This window comes from Carassius gibelio, chromosome B15 (assembly GCF_023724105.1).
Source record: "Carassius gibelio isolate Cgi1373 ecotype wild population from Czech Republic chromosome B15, carGib1.2-hapl.c, whole genome shotgun sequence".
In the NCBI taxonomy this organism is placed as follows: Eukaryota; Metazoa; Chordata; class Actinopteri; order Cypriniformes; family Cyprinidae; genus Carassius; species Carassius gibelio.
The window spans coordinates 5,870,836-5,886,138 of NC_068410.1; the positions used below are offsets into that span (position 1 = coordinate 5,870,836).

Sequence of the window (15,303 nt, forward strand, 5' to 3'; positions counted from 1 at the left end):
ATCAGATCAGAGCGTGTGGTACTAGAGAGACTGTGATGTATCCGGTTGTGCTTGTGTATATCAAGAGAGTTATAACACAAAAGGAACCAGTCCAAGAGACCAATGAGCTGCAAAAATAAACCTTGGCATCTGTCTTTTCATAACACAAGACATGCATTTAGAAACCTAAGAGGAGATGTCTTTTAAAGCTTTCCAAGAACCAAGGCAGAAACCTATCAAAGCCACCCTGAAGGCCTGGTAGATGATTGGGAACCAGGCTTGGGGGCTGAAAACTAGACAAAGGGGAGAGGCATATCTGGTTTCTTAAATGAATCACCTACCAAGTAAAATTAACTACAACCTTTATATTAGATGTACTGTTTTAAATACCAGGCTGTACTCAAGACAAATAGAGCAAACCAGAAGAAAGTGAGCAATATCTATATGTTGTTAAACTGCTCGTCTCAGATGATGCAGTCACAAGTCATCAGTAAAGACAGATTTCTGCTTGTTCATGGTAGTAACACACTACTCTCCTGCCTAGTGACATCTCCTCTGACGTCCTGTGATCGTATTTCAAGGGCAGGGTCTCTTTTTGGACTTTTTTAAGTGAATGTGTCAAACGTGATGTTTCAAACAAATTGGATCAATAAATATTTGTAAAAATCAGACTGCATTATAAATGTAACTTCTAGGTCCAAAACATACATTATTATAAACAGGAATGCAAAAAAATATATAAATAAATAAATAAACCTAAACTGCAATCAGTCAAGAATATATATCAGAACGGTCGATCATGGCGAGAAACAGTTTGGCGAAAACTCAGCTCAAGTTCAAACAGTTCAAACGCTTATAGTTAACTACCAAAGTAACAGCTAGGAAACTCAATCGACCCCCTGAGAACAGTGAGAAGAACGATTAAGAATAGGATGGCACACTAGCAATGCTTTTGCATACTTGTTTAGAGTATTTTTCTGGCTTTAGGTTACCAGCTGATGTCCCACATAAAGTGTTTTATATAACCTGAACAGGCCTAAGATCAAAAGCACTGCTCAAATCCATGAACACTGTCTTTGTAAGAAACATGACTCTCTATATCTAATCAGGGTTAAGTGAATACAGTTATTTAATGCAAAAGTCCCTTTTAGCAACAAATACAACAGTCCAGCTAGTCACGAAGAGTTAAAAACTAACTCGATCATCTAAATATTTCCTCTTTAAAAAAGCAAGAAATGGGACAACAAGCCACTAGTTATCTTCTGTCAATCTGCTGTTATGTAACAGACAGGACTCAGGAGATGAGGGGCTGGCTGGCTGTTTGGGGAGGCTGTGGACTAGTGCACAAACTGCAGCTCATGGGATAAAGTCTTCTCCAACAGGACTGGAATCTAATCCAGGCCGACCAGGAGCATGAGCGTTGTTTACTGTGTGAAGCCTGACCATCAGCCTCAAGAGACGCTTGAGCTCCATCGGTGTGGTTCTCAGACCTGACACACACAGGAAGTTCCAAAGATCAAGGCCTGCGGAGGCGGGGTGGGGACAGATCCTCCCCGCTGAAGCTTGAGAGAGCTTTTGGTCACAGGGAGAAAGATGAGGTCAATAATTCATGAAATCCCTTTTATATTTGTGTATATTTTAAAATGTAATGTATTCCTGTGATGGCAAAACAGAATTTTCAGCAGCTATTACTCTAGTCTTCATCCTTTAGAAATCACTCGAATACGGTATGCTGATTTGGTCTATAGCAGGGTTATTTTATAGTTATAGTTTTTAATCAGTATTTTCAATAATTTTCTCATCTTATACTTTCAGTCTCAATTTTGGTTGAAGGTTTAAGAATTTTTTTTTTTTTTTATTGTCTACATGTTTTTTTCACAATTTGTATTTCAACTTTAAGTACATGACTATAAACTAAATGGAAATGAGAAATGTTGTAAAGTAACAAAAAACATATGGTTTTAGTTTTAGTTAACCGTAAGTTATGATATTAAATTATATTTATAACCCAGAAGCATTTCGTACTATTATCAACTTTGAAGGCAGTTGTGCAGATTTTTTGGAAACTGTGATACATTATAAATGTATTTACTGTCACTTGATCAATTTAATGTGTTCTTACTGAATAAAGGCATCCTTTTTTAGGGATGTTGAAATTAACATTAATTCAGAAACCATTTTCTTATTTTGTCATCATAACATTATGGTTAGAGTAAAAAAAAAAAAAAAAATGACTCATCGATAAAGGCCAAAGTTACCACTTTTCCCACGTGCCTGTTAATCTATGTGCTGGGAAAGCCAGTAAAACTGCATTATATTAGTCTAATAATAGGGGCTTAATACTCATCGCTTTATACTGTCTATATAACTGACTTGGCCTGTTATTTTAATGCTGTCAAACACACTTGTGCCTGATGCAAAGAATAAATTATCTTAAACACGGAAATATTTGCATTGTAAAACACCCATAGATGATTCTAAAGCCAAAGCTTCTGAAATGTCATGCCCAACCTGCTCAGAAATGACGTCACACACCAGTTGCATATAGCGTGTATACAGCATGATCATTTGCAATGCAAACTTCTTACCCATAGAAAATATTTATATTAACCTGTTTCAGATGCAAAATAACAACCACCTATGACTTCCCACAATCGGAGACAGAACAAGGATATGTTTAGATTGAGAGCAGCATGCTACTTTATCTTTGCAGTATGTAGTGTGTGTAGAGTATGCAAATTATTCGCATGCACAAGATACCCATGTTATCTGCTACATTTGCACGATAAACTCGAATTGACCTTTCATTTCCAGTTTGATGAATGAAGTGGAATACCAGCTACAACTACCAATGTTTTTATCACTATAATATGATAAAAGTACAAACACTCATACAGAAATATGCATTAAAGATGCAAAATAACTATGTCTAACTACTTAAAATGCTAAACACGGCATATTACCATTTGAAATAGTAGATTTGATTTGCAGAGTTATGGTCAACCCTCTAAAGGTCAATTCAGTGCTAATTTTAGAGTGAAAATGGTGGATACACAATACAGCTCATTCAACCAGTAGCAGAGTGGTGTATTATCATTTAATGACTGGGCTCTGCCAGTTCAACAAATGCATAAAAAGTAACTCTGGACTTCAGGCAGTTTTCCCAAAGGGCCCTTGAGTCATTACAAATCAGATGGTTGATTCAATAACAGAACACAGAAAAGAAAGACCACCAGAAGGCCACTGTAAAAGACAACTTTTACATCATTGAAGCAGAACATGATTGATGACACCCAAATATAACTTCAACGTCACCCAGTTCACATGTTACAATACTAGCTATGTAAAAAGTAACAGCATTAAGAAAATTGTCTGCTTAAAGTTTTCAAATAAGATTAGAAAAAAAAAAAAAAAAAAAAAAAAAAAAAAAAAAAAAAAAAAAAAAAAAAAAAACCCCGTTCAACCATTCACTGATGCTCCGGAAGGAAATAAGAGGGATAAAGAGCCGGGGGGTGAAAAAATTTGAATATCAAGGTAAATTGTACTTAATTTGTCTTACAAGAAACATGTAAGTATCTTCTGTTGCTTCCAAAGGGCAGTACTAATTTAAAAAAAAAAAAAAAAAAAAAAAATGATTATATATCAACAAAATAAGAAAAATTTGGAAATCTTCATCCTGTTCAAAAGTTTTCACACCCTGGATCTTAATGCATCGCATTTTCTTCTGGAGCAACAGTGAATGTTTGAACCTTTTTTAATATTGGTGTTCGAGTCCCTCAGTTGTCCTAAATATGAAAAGATGGATCTCAAAACCATAAAGTCACTGCGGAAATATGCAAAAGATGCAGGAAAACTGAAGGTTCCGCAGGACATGAAGGATTTTTCTGAACAGTGCTCAGTTTAACTGTTCAGAACAGACAAGCAACTCATGAAAATCACAGAACATTAAAAATAATGTGAAAACGGTGGTAGACCACCACATTTTTTCTTTTTTTTTTCAAGGCCGAGTCTAAAATATGTAGATATATTTTCACATTATTACATCACTTCACTCTTAACTAAAACTGGTTTGTTTTGTAGAGCAGTCATCTGGGCAAGAAGCAACAAATCCCAAACATCTCTCAAAAGTCAACTCAGATGAACTCTAAGGACAAGCCACCCTTTATATGGGTCTAAAACACATTACAGAAGCAATTGTACACACTTTAATGCTCTAGTCACCTTAATTTGACATGCTGCCACAGAGCAGCGCAAGTGAGGAAAGTGCTAACAGAATGCATTCCCTTCCTATTCTCAGCCCGGCCGCATTTAGACCCCCATACAATTTCTAAATAAGATACAGCACTGGGACAGGGGACTGCAAAGCACAGAGCACTTTGAAGTACATCTCGCTTGTTGTTACTAGCTACTTTTTCTCCAATGTAAAATAATAACTCCATTTCAAACTCACCTGAGACACTGTTGTCCGATGGTAAGGGGTCTGGGCTTACAGGATTGGATTTGTCCGCTCGACATTCCAACAAGAAGCATATACATGCAATCCAGAAAGACACCAATCTCTTGGGATCCATAGTGGGAAAGCTGGTTTGGGATACGAGCGAGAAAGATCATGTCAGCAAACCAACAATCCAACCCTGCATGTCAAGTCATGTTTTAAAAGAAAACTAATATATTAATAATGTAGGTCCCACTTACACTTTTGTTTAAATGCATTATTTCTAAGGTTAAAAATAATAGTAAAAAAAAAAAAAAAAAAAAAATTATCTTTTATTAGTGGTCAATTGGACCCCCAGTAAAATATATGAAGATATATCAAAAAACACAATAAATAAAAGTTTAAAAACATTAATAAATAATAATAATAATTATTATTATAAAAATTTAATTCAATTAAATTAAAACGAATGCAACTTTTTTTCTCTCTCTCCTGATGACGTGTAATGAATACTATCAAGTCTCACCTGTCAATTAAAGTAAGTCAACATTTTTTAAGTGGAAACTATAGTCCAGCCCTTGCTTAACTACTATAATCACCATTTAAAAAGTTTACAGTCTGAAATGTTTAACTTAGCTTTACAACAATGCATGAAGGATAGCACGGACTTTACAAAATAATATTTTTAATAATTAACACATTAACCTACCTATTATACAGCCAGATATGGTCCAGGAGCAGACTTTTTACTGGTAATAGTTGTTTCACCTACATTTGCTTAACAAAATCAGTCATAAATAGCTGATTCATAATCCGCGACACTGTATTATCTTTATAGTCATGCGGTTGAATGCGCAGCTGGCTTTCTAGCGCACGAGGCCACTGGTTCTCACCTTTCCCTCTTCCTAAACAACCAAATCCATCTCTAAAACGATGCGTGATGTAAAACAGAGAAACTAAACGTTAAACCGTTTAAAATGAGCTGCGTTACCTCGGATCCTCGTTGAGACCGTCTCAGTGTTTGAGGTTAGTCTTCAGCTGCTCTCTCCTCCCATCAGACTCCATTGAGGCTTTGTGTTGAAACACTCCAGAAACACACGGCCGCGCGGTTCTGTCCGGTTTTCCGTCCCGATGAGAGAATACGTCAGGTGCACGGTGGTTCAGTCGTCCTCACTCAGGGACAGAAGCAATTGAGGCCAAATAAGCTGCGCTTCCTCCTCGATTCAAGCCGGGCTCGCAGTCTGCGGCGCGACGCATGCGCAGTCACACACTCCCTGCACAGGCTCTGTTATAACAAGCACATGCTGCTTAGTTCAATGTGTCGACTTTACATTAAATTATTTTTTTCTGTATATTGAATTAATTATATATTCTAGCTTTTTTATAATATAATTATTGTGTTCATTATGTTTACCACAGTGGAGGGTGTACATATTTTTCATATTTTTCAGTACTGTCAAACGATTAATCAAGATTAATCCCATCCAAAATAAGTTTTTATTTACATAATTTACATGTCTGTGTTCTGTGTATATTTATTATGCATATGTAAATACACACACATATTATATTTTGAGTATATACTGTATTTTGAAATTATTTACATGTTTATATTTATATGAATAGGCTATAATTTATATTATATAGAAAAATCTATTTAATATAAATATATTTTTTTCTGAAATATATGCATGCATGTGTCTGTATTTATATATACATAATAAACATACACAGCACACACACAAAAGTGAACTTTTTTTTTTCTTTTGTTTGCGATTAATCGCGATTAATCTCTTGACAGCACTAAATGTTAATAACTAATTAGATTTTATAATATTACATTTATTTTAATAATTGTTATAAGACTTCTGATTACACATAGTACTTTACATAATAATAATTATTATTATTTATATAGCACTTTTCTGGGTACTCAAAGTGCTTTACATGAAAGGGGTTGATCTCCTAAACCACCATCAATGTGCAGCATCCACCTGGATGATGCGATGGCAGCAATATTGCGCCAGATCGCCCACCACACACCAGCTTATTTGTGGAGAGGAGACCGAGTGATGAAGCCAATCAGTGTATATGGATGATTAGGGGGCCATGATGGACAGAGGCCAATGGGTGAATTTGGCTAAGATGCTGAGGTTACACCCCTACTCTTTTTCAAAGGACATCCTGGGATTTTTAATGACCACAGAGAGTTAGGATCTTACAGTATAGTGTCCTCATCACTATACCAGGTTGTTAGGACCCACACAGACCACAGGTTGAGTACCCCCTGCAGGCCTCACCAACTCTTCCAGCAGCAACCTAGTTTTCCCAGGAGGTCTCCCATCCAGGTACTGACCAGACTCAACTAGCTTCAATGGGCGACCAGTCTTGGGTTACAGGGTGGCTATATTCCCTTATACTAGTATGCTTTGTATTAACTTAAATTATTTTTCTACATTTAGGCACTTAACTGGCCCTTTTATCCAAAGCTACATTCATTACATTCAATTGATACATTTTATCAGTTCAAGCACCTGGGAATCAAACCATGACCCTAATGTTGCTAGTGCTCTGATGTTTGAGCTGCAATCTAAAATATAGAAAATCATTTACTAACCTTAATATCTAACCTACTTCCTTAATTGGGGGCTTACAGGGCATTTATTTTTACACAGATTTCTGCAGAAATCCCACAAATTCAGTGTAGAAAATATGATAAAGACAACACAACATGACTGCACTATAAAACACTCTGCCTAATCACCAGCAACAAATAGTCAATAATTATACAACTTTCAGTAGTGGATAGAAGGACGCAAGAGAAGTGGCCCTTTGACCTGTGCAAAAAAAAAATGAAAAATGAAAGCGCATTCACTGTTTGATTGGACACCCACGTCTGCTATGATGGTGTTTTCCTAACACTTCTTTTTCCAATGGACTGCAGAGCGTGCTTGTTTGCGAAAAGATAGCACTGCCTCCTAGTGGCCTCGTGATGACACTGCAATAAGTCACTAATGGATGTGAACATTTCACAGTTTCAGTTTGAAGCATCATCCCACGCTCTTGTAGATCATACATGGCGAGTTTAAATGAATAATTCACCCAAAATGAAAATCAAAATGAAATCTGCTAAAAAAGTACTCACCCTCTGGCCGTGCAAGTCCATGTTTCTTCATGGGAACAAATCTAATAAGGATTTTCTGACCAAAGTACCAGTCCATAATCCATGGTGACGTTTCCTCCACTGAAAAAGTACTTCCACTCTTGTTCTCTCACATCAAAATCCACCAACATATTTGTTTAGAACTGTTTTTGCTTGTAAACTGTTTCTTGTTACATGCACACACATTTCCAGATTGATACAATATGACTTTTTCACTGGAGAAAGCAATATTATAGATAGAAGACTGGAGCCAACAGTTTGAACTGAACAAAATAAAATAAAATAAATAAATAAATTCTTACTGGTGGCTTTGTTTCTTACAAACATGCATCTTTATTGCTCCACGAGATGTTAACGGATGGACTGGATCTGTATTTGTGGATTATTGTGATGTTTTTATCAGCTTTTCTGACTCTCATTCTGACGGCACCCATTCACTACAGAGGGTATGTACATATCAAATGTGTCTATATGCAAATGTCTTTCTTTTTGACATGCACACCATTAAGTTATGGTCTACATCATCTTTAAACTTCTCCACCGCACTTTGCTTTTTTGTGTCACTGACTTCCTCTCAGCGCACTAGGCTGTGCTCACTTCCTCCTTCAGTCCCCTGTGTCACTGTATTTAGGGACAGTTTTATTCATACCACTGTTGACAATTTCCTGGACACTCTTTTGTATCATGCCCGGTGAGTTTATCTCTTATTTGCACTTAATTCTCTGTCCCAAACTCTGTGTCCTATTAGACTTTATTGTAGGCCAGATTTCATATGCATCTCTGGTTTGATAATTTGTAAACTGATAAGAATACAATGATGTCATTAGAGCAGTACATCCTTTTTTTTTTTGTTATTCTGTTGTAGTCTAATGGAGCTCCGTTTTGGTTTATGCATCTGACCAAATAACAATACACGTTCATATGTAATGTTATTTTACATTTTTATGTATTAAATATAATATAGAAAGACAGACAACATGTAGTTTTCTACTTAATATATAGTGCAATTGTGTTGGTAGCATTTGGATATACAACACAGACAATATTGTATTTTTTAGAAAATAAATGTAAAAAAAAACAAGATCAGAGGTTTTAAAGGAGAAACGTATCAGCTGAAATATGTGAGATGCACATACTCTGATTTGATCTGATTGACTTTGTAGTTTATTCTGACAGCCCACTTATAAGGAAAGAGACTGTCTGTGGAGTGACTGTCAATGTAATATTCAGTGAATATGCTTGTGAATATGTAGTGTTGAAAAAAAAATCCTGGTCAGTAAGTACTCTTATCTTTAAAAATTTTGTCATGCAGCTAAGTGTCAACATCCAATTTTAATTATTCTTAAACATGCACTCTGATTCCTGGAAAATGGATTGTAGTCGTTTTGATTGGAGCTTAAGATTTGTACCAAATACTTTCAGCGCAATATGAAACGTTCGATTAGTGAATGGACTGTGGGTGGTTCGTGACCCTTAAAACAGTAAGCTGTACGGTTTTAAGTTCTAGTTTTTTTGAAAAAAGGAACTGTTTTTTGTCAGCAAAGTCATGTTAGACCCCTACGTTTATAAATAATCTACTGATTTCACATTTCGAACTCAGATGTGCATAACTAGAGCCTTCAACAGTTAAAGGGTTAGTTCACCCAATAATCAAAATTATGTCATTAATAACTCACCCTCATGTCATGTTTATCTTCGGAACACAGTTTAAGATATTTTAGAATTAGTCCGAGAGCTCTCAGTCCCTCCATTGAAGCTGTGTGTACGGTCTACTGTCCATGTCCAGAAAGGTAAGAAAAACACCATCAAAGTAGTCCATGTGACATCAGAGGGTCAGTCAAAAACTACGACTTTATTCAGCATTGTCTTCTTTTCCGTGTCTGTTGTGAGAGAGTTCAAATCAAAGTTTGTGATATCCGGTTCACGAACGAATCATTCGATGTAACCGGATCTTTTTGAAACAGTTCACCAAATCAAACTGAATCGTTTTAAAAGGTTCATGTCTCCAATACGCATTAATCCACAAATGACTTAAGCTGTTAACTTGTTTAATGTGGCTGACACTCCCTCTGAGTTCAAACAAACCAATATCCCGGAGTAATCAATTTAATCAAACAGAACTGAAGATGAACACCGAGCCGAACCAGATAATTTACCTGGGCTCATAAAATTAGCACAGAATCAGTTCAGAATCAATCACCAAAAGAATCAGTTCGGTCTGCTTCACACTGAACCACACATGTGCAGTATAATCAGCTCCTCGGTTCTCGAATCGGACGCGTCTGACAGAAACGGTTCTTGACTCGTGAACGAGTCATTATCTGGCTCGGCTCGGTGTTCATCTTCAGTTCTCTCTTAACATCAGTTCAGTCAGTGTACTGTTTGAGTAAATGAATTACTCCGGGATATGGGTTTGTTTGAACTCAGAGGGAGTGTCAGCCACATTTTAAAAGTTAACAGCTTAAGTCATTTGTGGATTAATGCGTATTGGAGACGCGAACCATTTAAAACGATTCAGTTCGATTTGGTGAACTGGTTCAAAAAGATCCGGTTACATTGAAGGATTTGTTGGTGAACCGGATATCACAGACTGCTTTGATTTGAACTCTCTCACAACAGACTATTGCTATTTTTGGACCAAAATGTATTTTCGATGCTTCAACAAATTCTAACGGACCCTCTGATGTCACATGGACTACTTTGATGATGTTTTTCTTACCTTTCTGGACATGGACAGTATACCGTACACACAGCTTCAATGGAGGGACTGAGAGCTCTCGGACTAAATCTAAAATATCTTAAACTGTGTTCCAAAGATGAACAGAGGTCTCATTGGTTTGGAACGACATGAGGGTGATTTATTAATTAAATAATTTTGATTATTGGGTGAACTAACCCTAAGTCAACATGTAAAGAGTTGACGGCCTCTTCATTAGATTTGTTTTCAAGCTGAGGAGAATGCACATCATATGTTTTCAAAAATAATGCAATATTATTACATTATTGCAGAGTTTCAAATGATGTTAAAGGCATTGTTCAACCAAAAATTAAAATTATGTCGTCATTTACTCACCTTTACGTCATTCCAAAACTGTTTGCATTGCTTTCTTACTGTATGTTGAACATAAAAGAAGATATTTTGAAGATTGCTGGTAATCAAACTGTTGGTGGTTCCCACTGACTTCCATAGTAGGAAAATAAATTGATTACCAGCAATCTTAAAATATTATGTTTATTTTCAACATAAGAAAGCAATTCATACAAGTTTGGAATGACATGATGGTGAGTAAATGTTAACAGAATTGTCATTTTTGGGTGAACTATCTCTTTAACAGTCACCCATATGAGATGAATTACTTCCCTGCTAGTTCAGTGCAAATGTTCTTCTCAGAAAGATATAAATAAAGGTCACTGACAACACTAATGTTTTGTGGGCGTTAAGCATGGTCATTTTTAGCTGTGACACACGTGATAATTTGACATAAACATGGCTTATACAACCATGATGGTCATCTAGCATGAATATATTCATTCATATTGTTTAACCAGTGTTAAAATGACTGTTTATATATATATATATATATATATATATATATATATATAGTTATCAATGATTCAAGTTTAATATATTCAGCTTTTTGCATGTCGTTTTAAACTCAAGATTTTCTTTCTCACATGGAACACAAAATTAGTCTTATGATCACCAGGAATGCATTTGAAAATAAATAAATAAATAAATAAATAAAGTAAAATCAGAAATATTTTTACAATTTAAAATATTTGTTTACAATTTGAATACATTTGAAATTGTTATTTATTCCTGGGATGTAAGGCAGAATTTTCAGCATCATTACTCCAGTCTTCAGTGTCACATGACCCTTCAGAAACCACTCTAATATGCGTAATTGCTGTTCAAGGAACATTAGTTATTAATATCAAACATTTATGATAATAATAATAATAATAATAATAATAATAATATATATATATATATATATATATATATATATATATATATATATATATATATATATATATATATATATATATATATATATATATATATATATATATATAGATATAGATATAGATTTATTAGAATGAATTCTGTAGGATCATGTGACACATAAAACTGGAGTAATGGTGCTGAAAATTCAACCTTACATCCCAGGAATAAATTACATTTCAAAATATATAATAATAATAATAATAATAATAATAATAATAATAATAATAATAGAAGAATTTGAAATTGTAATATTATTTAACAGTTTTTACTGTTCTTAGTATATTTTGGATCAAATAGGCCTTTCAGATTTTTGGTAGAATTTTGTTTCGGCTAAATATCTCATGTACTGCATACAAGTCATAGACAACGTTTGATCCTTGCGTGTCTTTCAGTTATTGGAAGCTGAAGGCAGAACAACAATGCAGAACATCAAGTGTGTCGTGGTTGGAGACGGTGCGGTTGGGAAGACCTGCCTCCTGATTTCCTTCACCACCAACGCCTTTCCTAAAGAATACGTTCCCACCGTGTTTGACAACTACAGTGCACAGCTGGCTGTAGACTCTAAAGTCATCAGCCTGAATCTGTGGGACACCGCGGGACAGGAGGAGTACGACCGTCTACGGACCCTCTCCTACCCACAGACCAACGTCTTCATCATCTGCTTCTGCATCGTCAACCCCTCGTCCTACGAGAACGTCAAGCTAAAGTGGTACCCTGAGGTGTCGGAACACTGTCCTAATGTGCCCATCCTGCTGGTGGGGACTCAAAAGGATCTGAGAGATGATCCAGAGGTGCTGAAGAAGCTCAAGGAGAGGAACCTGTCGGTGGTGTCCCAGCAGCAGGGGGCGGCGCTGGCCCGACAAATCAAGGCCAGCAAGTACATGGAGTGTTCAGCGCTCAGCCAGGACGGGGTGAAGGAGGTGTTTACGGAAGCAGCTCTCGCTTTCCTCCACCCCAAATCAAAAGCCCGCAAGAAATCATGTGTGCTACTTTAAATGGGACGGGACATGAACATATGTATTTTTTATGGGGTATTTGTTTCATCACATGTACATATGAACAAAAATCACACTTAATAAAAAGTACAAATGTCTTTACATTATATACAGTACAACAAAATATCATACTAAGTGGTATTTATTTCAAGGGGAAATAAAAGAATAAATGATAGGATTCAAATAATAAATCAGTACAAACACACTGTAAATGCTCAACATAATTAAACAATTTAGTCAATCGTGTGCACAAGAGTGCACAGAACTGACACATTATAAGTCAGTGTTTTGAATTTAATGAACTTGTTTCTTTTTCATTTAGAGGAACTTGAATTTAACTGAAACTGGGCTGGGGATTTCTATTTCCCAGCACGCTTTGCCATGGCACTCAACATGGAGAGTACATGCTACATAATTTTTTTTTTTTTTTTATGCCAGATTTAGAAGAACTTCTGTTTGTGACTAGTTGAGCATAAGATGCTTTACTGAATGTTAAATGTTCTTTATTTCTTTACTTATTAAGCTATTGCTATGCTATCAAAGTCTTGTGTTAATTAGCATGTTAGCATTTAGCTAGTTATAGTCTAAATTTCCACTACCAAAAATATTTAAATTTATATTACGCTATAATGTTAGTTGAAGTGTTTTCAAAATATATGAGTTACAGAAATTTACTCAATTATTTCAAGATAAGAGCAATTAACATGTATTAATAATCTGAGAGTTCCTCTTAAACCTCAAATTAAATTGTTGATGTAATTATATACATTTTCTTTTTTCTTCTTTTTCTTTATTCATTTGCTTTATTCTGTTAACTTATTTGGGTATGCAAAATAAAGACAAACATGTGGGTGTCAAACATTCTGGAACATGTTTATAATTGATTTAATCAACACTGTTAACTATTATTTTCTAAATTGTAACCAAAAGAAAGATTGTTGGGGTATATTTTACGAGAAAATCCTATTTCAGGTTTTTGTTTTGTTTTGTTTTGTTTTTGTTATTACTTGAAAATTTCTACTTGAAAATGTGTGACTTGCAGTTTTTGTAATAATTTGTGAAATTTACAAGCAATTTGTGTTTTAGACAGAATTTTTGGCTCTGGTAATTTTGGTTTTAGTATATATATATATATATATATATATATATATATATATATATATATATATATATATATATATATATATATATATATATATATATATATATATATATACAGGAAAGAAAGAAAGAAAGAAAGAAAAAGAAAACCAAATCATATATTTTGTATATGGAAGTTATTGTAGTATGAACAAATTTAAAGACAAGAAAACAAATGCTATTTTTAAGATAAAATAAAGATAAATATTTGATTCAGTGTTGTAGTAGTTTTCAACCACTTTGTTACTAAGATTGTGTTGGTAGAAAGTTTCATTTTCAGTTATCCAGATATTTTGCAAATATGAATCATGATAAGAAGAACAAGACTTGATTTCAATATAATGTTCATTTCCATATTTAACTGTCACACTTGCTCAGAACCTCATTTCAGCATTTAGAATTTAATATCAATATATCATATACTGTTAAACACAAGAAAGAAATGTTGTGCCACTTGTGTGTGAATCAGTTCACACAACCCACTGTCACAGCATATTTTTTTTTTTTGTATAAAATGCTGAATTTGTACTTTCCCGGACACATTAATAAAAAGGAGGAACCGTTTATGCAAATCTGCGCTTTACACACTTACCTCATGGTTACAAAACATGAAACTCATTAGTTTCAGGTTCATTTTTTGGGGGGAGATGTGTTTGTGGCTGCTTATGAAGCAGTTTTCATGTACTTTCTTTTGTGTCGATGTTCAAGTCTCTTGTCAGTGAGAGCAGAAGAAACGAGAAACATCCACTTCCCTTTAAATCCACAGCTATTTCTGGCACAGTTTGCAGCTGTCTTGGTTTTGAGGTATGTCTGGAGAGACATGAGAGCAGAACAAAACAAAACAAAATAAAATAAAATAAAATAAAATAAAATAAAATAAAATAAAATAAAATAAAACTTTCAAGCTCTAGAAAATAAATAAATAAATAAATAAATAAATAAATAAATAAATAAATAAATAAATATCTGATCCTCTTCGTAGAGCTACACATTGCCTCATTTGAAAATAAAATGAAGTAGACTCGCACTAGACTGCTACAGTTTCATACTCAGACAAACACTGCTGTTCATTCACGTAAATTCTGACCAAAAGCCGTTGAATTTGACAGTGTTATATCCTCTGGCAAACACAAAACAACACACTCATCTTTTTTAGACCTTGTACTTGCTTTCATTATGTTTTAACATTTTCTTTCCCATTAATATAATTATTCAAAAGATTTTCAATTTCCAAATACAGCCAAATTGTAACTCCAATTACAAATCCATCAGTTTATTTGATCATGTAAATTACATATTCTTCCTCTTCTCCTAATCATATGAAAATGAGATCCTCTTCAGTCTGATTTGGCCCTACAGTTTGTCCAGTGGAATTATGTGCTGATACTGCCACCCTGTGGTCAAAGATTGAAAGCACCTCATTTAAACCTGCTATACGTGACAAAGAGCTGCTGGGGCCCTCACTGTATTCACAATCAAAATAATGGTGACATTAGCAAACCGCTGTGAGGTCAGCTGATGTTCAATCAATGTGAAGTTGCATGATTTTTTAAAAAAATATACTTCCAAGGGTGTGAAGCAA

General features: G+C 34.8%; 2 protein-coding genes across 5 annotated transcripts in view; one reads left to right on the top strand and one right to left on the bottom strand.

The window, feature by feature from the left end:
• Nucleotides 1–5,692, bottom strand: part of stim1a (stromal interaction molecule 1a) — a 35,538-nt gene extending 29,846 nt beyond the window's left edge. Inside the window, exons 1-2 of one of the 4 annotated variants that reach the window (XM_052576276.1) lie at nt 5,406–5,692; nt 4,430–4,560 (exon numbers count right to left, since the gene is read on the bottom strand). In XM_052576276.1, coding sequence (XP_052432236.1) covers nt 4,430–4,550 — 121 coding nt within the window. In that variant the 5' untranslated portion in view covers nt 4,551–4,560; nt 5,406–5,692. The remainder of the gene's footprint in view (nt 1–4,429; nt 4,561–5,405) is intronic. The other 3 variants (XM_052576277.1, XM_052576278.1, XM_052576280.1) reach the window with 3 other exon arrangements.
• Nucleotides 5,693–8,139: 2,447 nt separating this feature from the next.
• Nucleotides 8,140–14,287, top strand: LOC127973126 (rho-related GTP-binding protein RhoG). The gene is made up of 2 exons (XM_052577196.1): nt 8,140–8,268; nt 11,979–14,287. Exon 2 carries the CDS (start codon nt 12,006–12,008, stop codon nt 12,579–12,581), a length of 576 nt encoding a protein of 191 aa, XP_052433156.1. The 5' UTR covers nt 8,140–8,268; nt 11,979–12,005; the 3' UTR covers nt 12,582–14,287.
• The last annotated feature ends 1,016 nt before the right edge of the window (nt 14,288–15,303 follow it).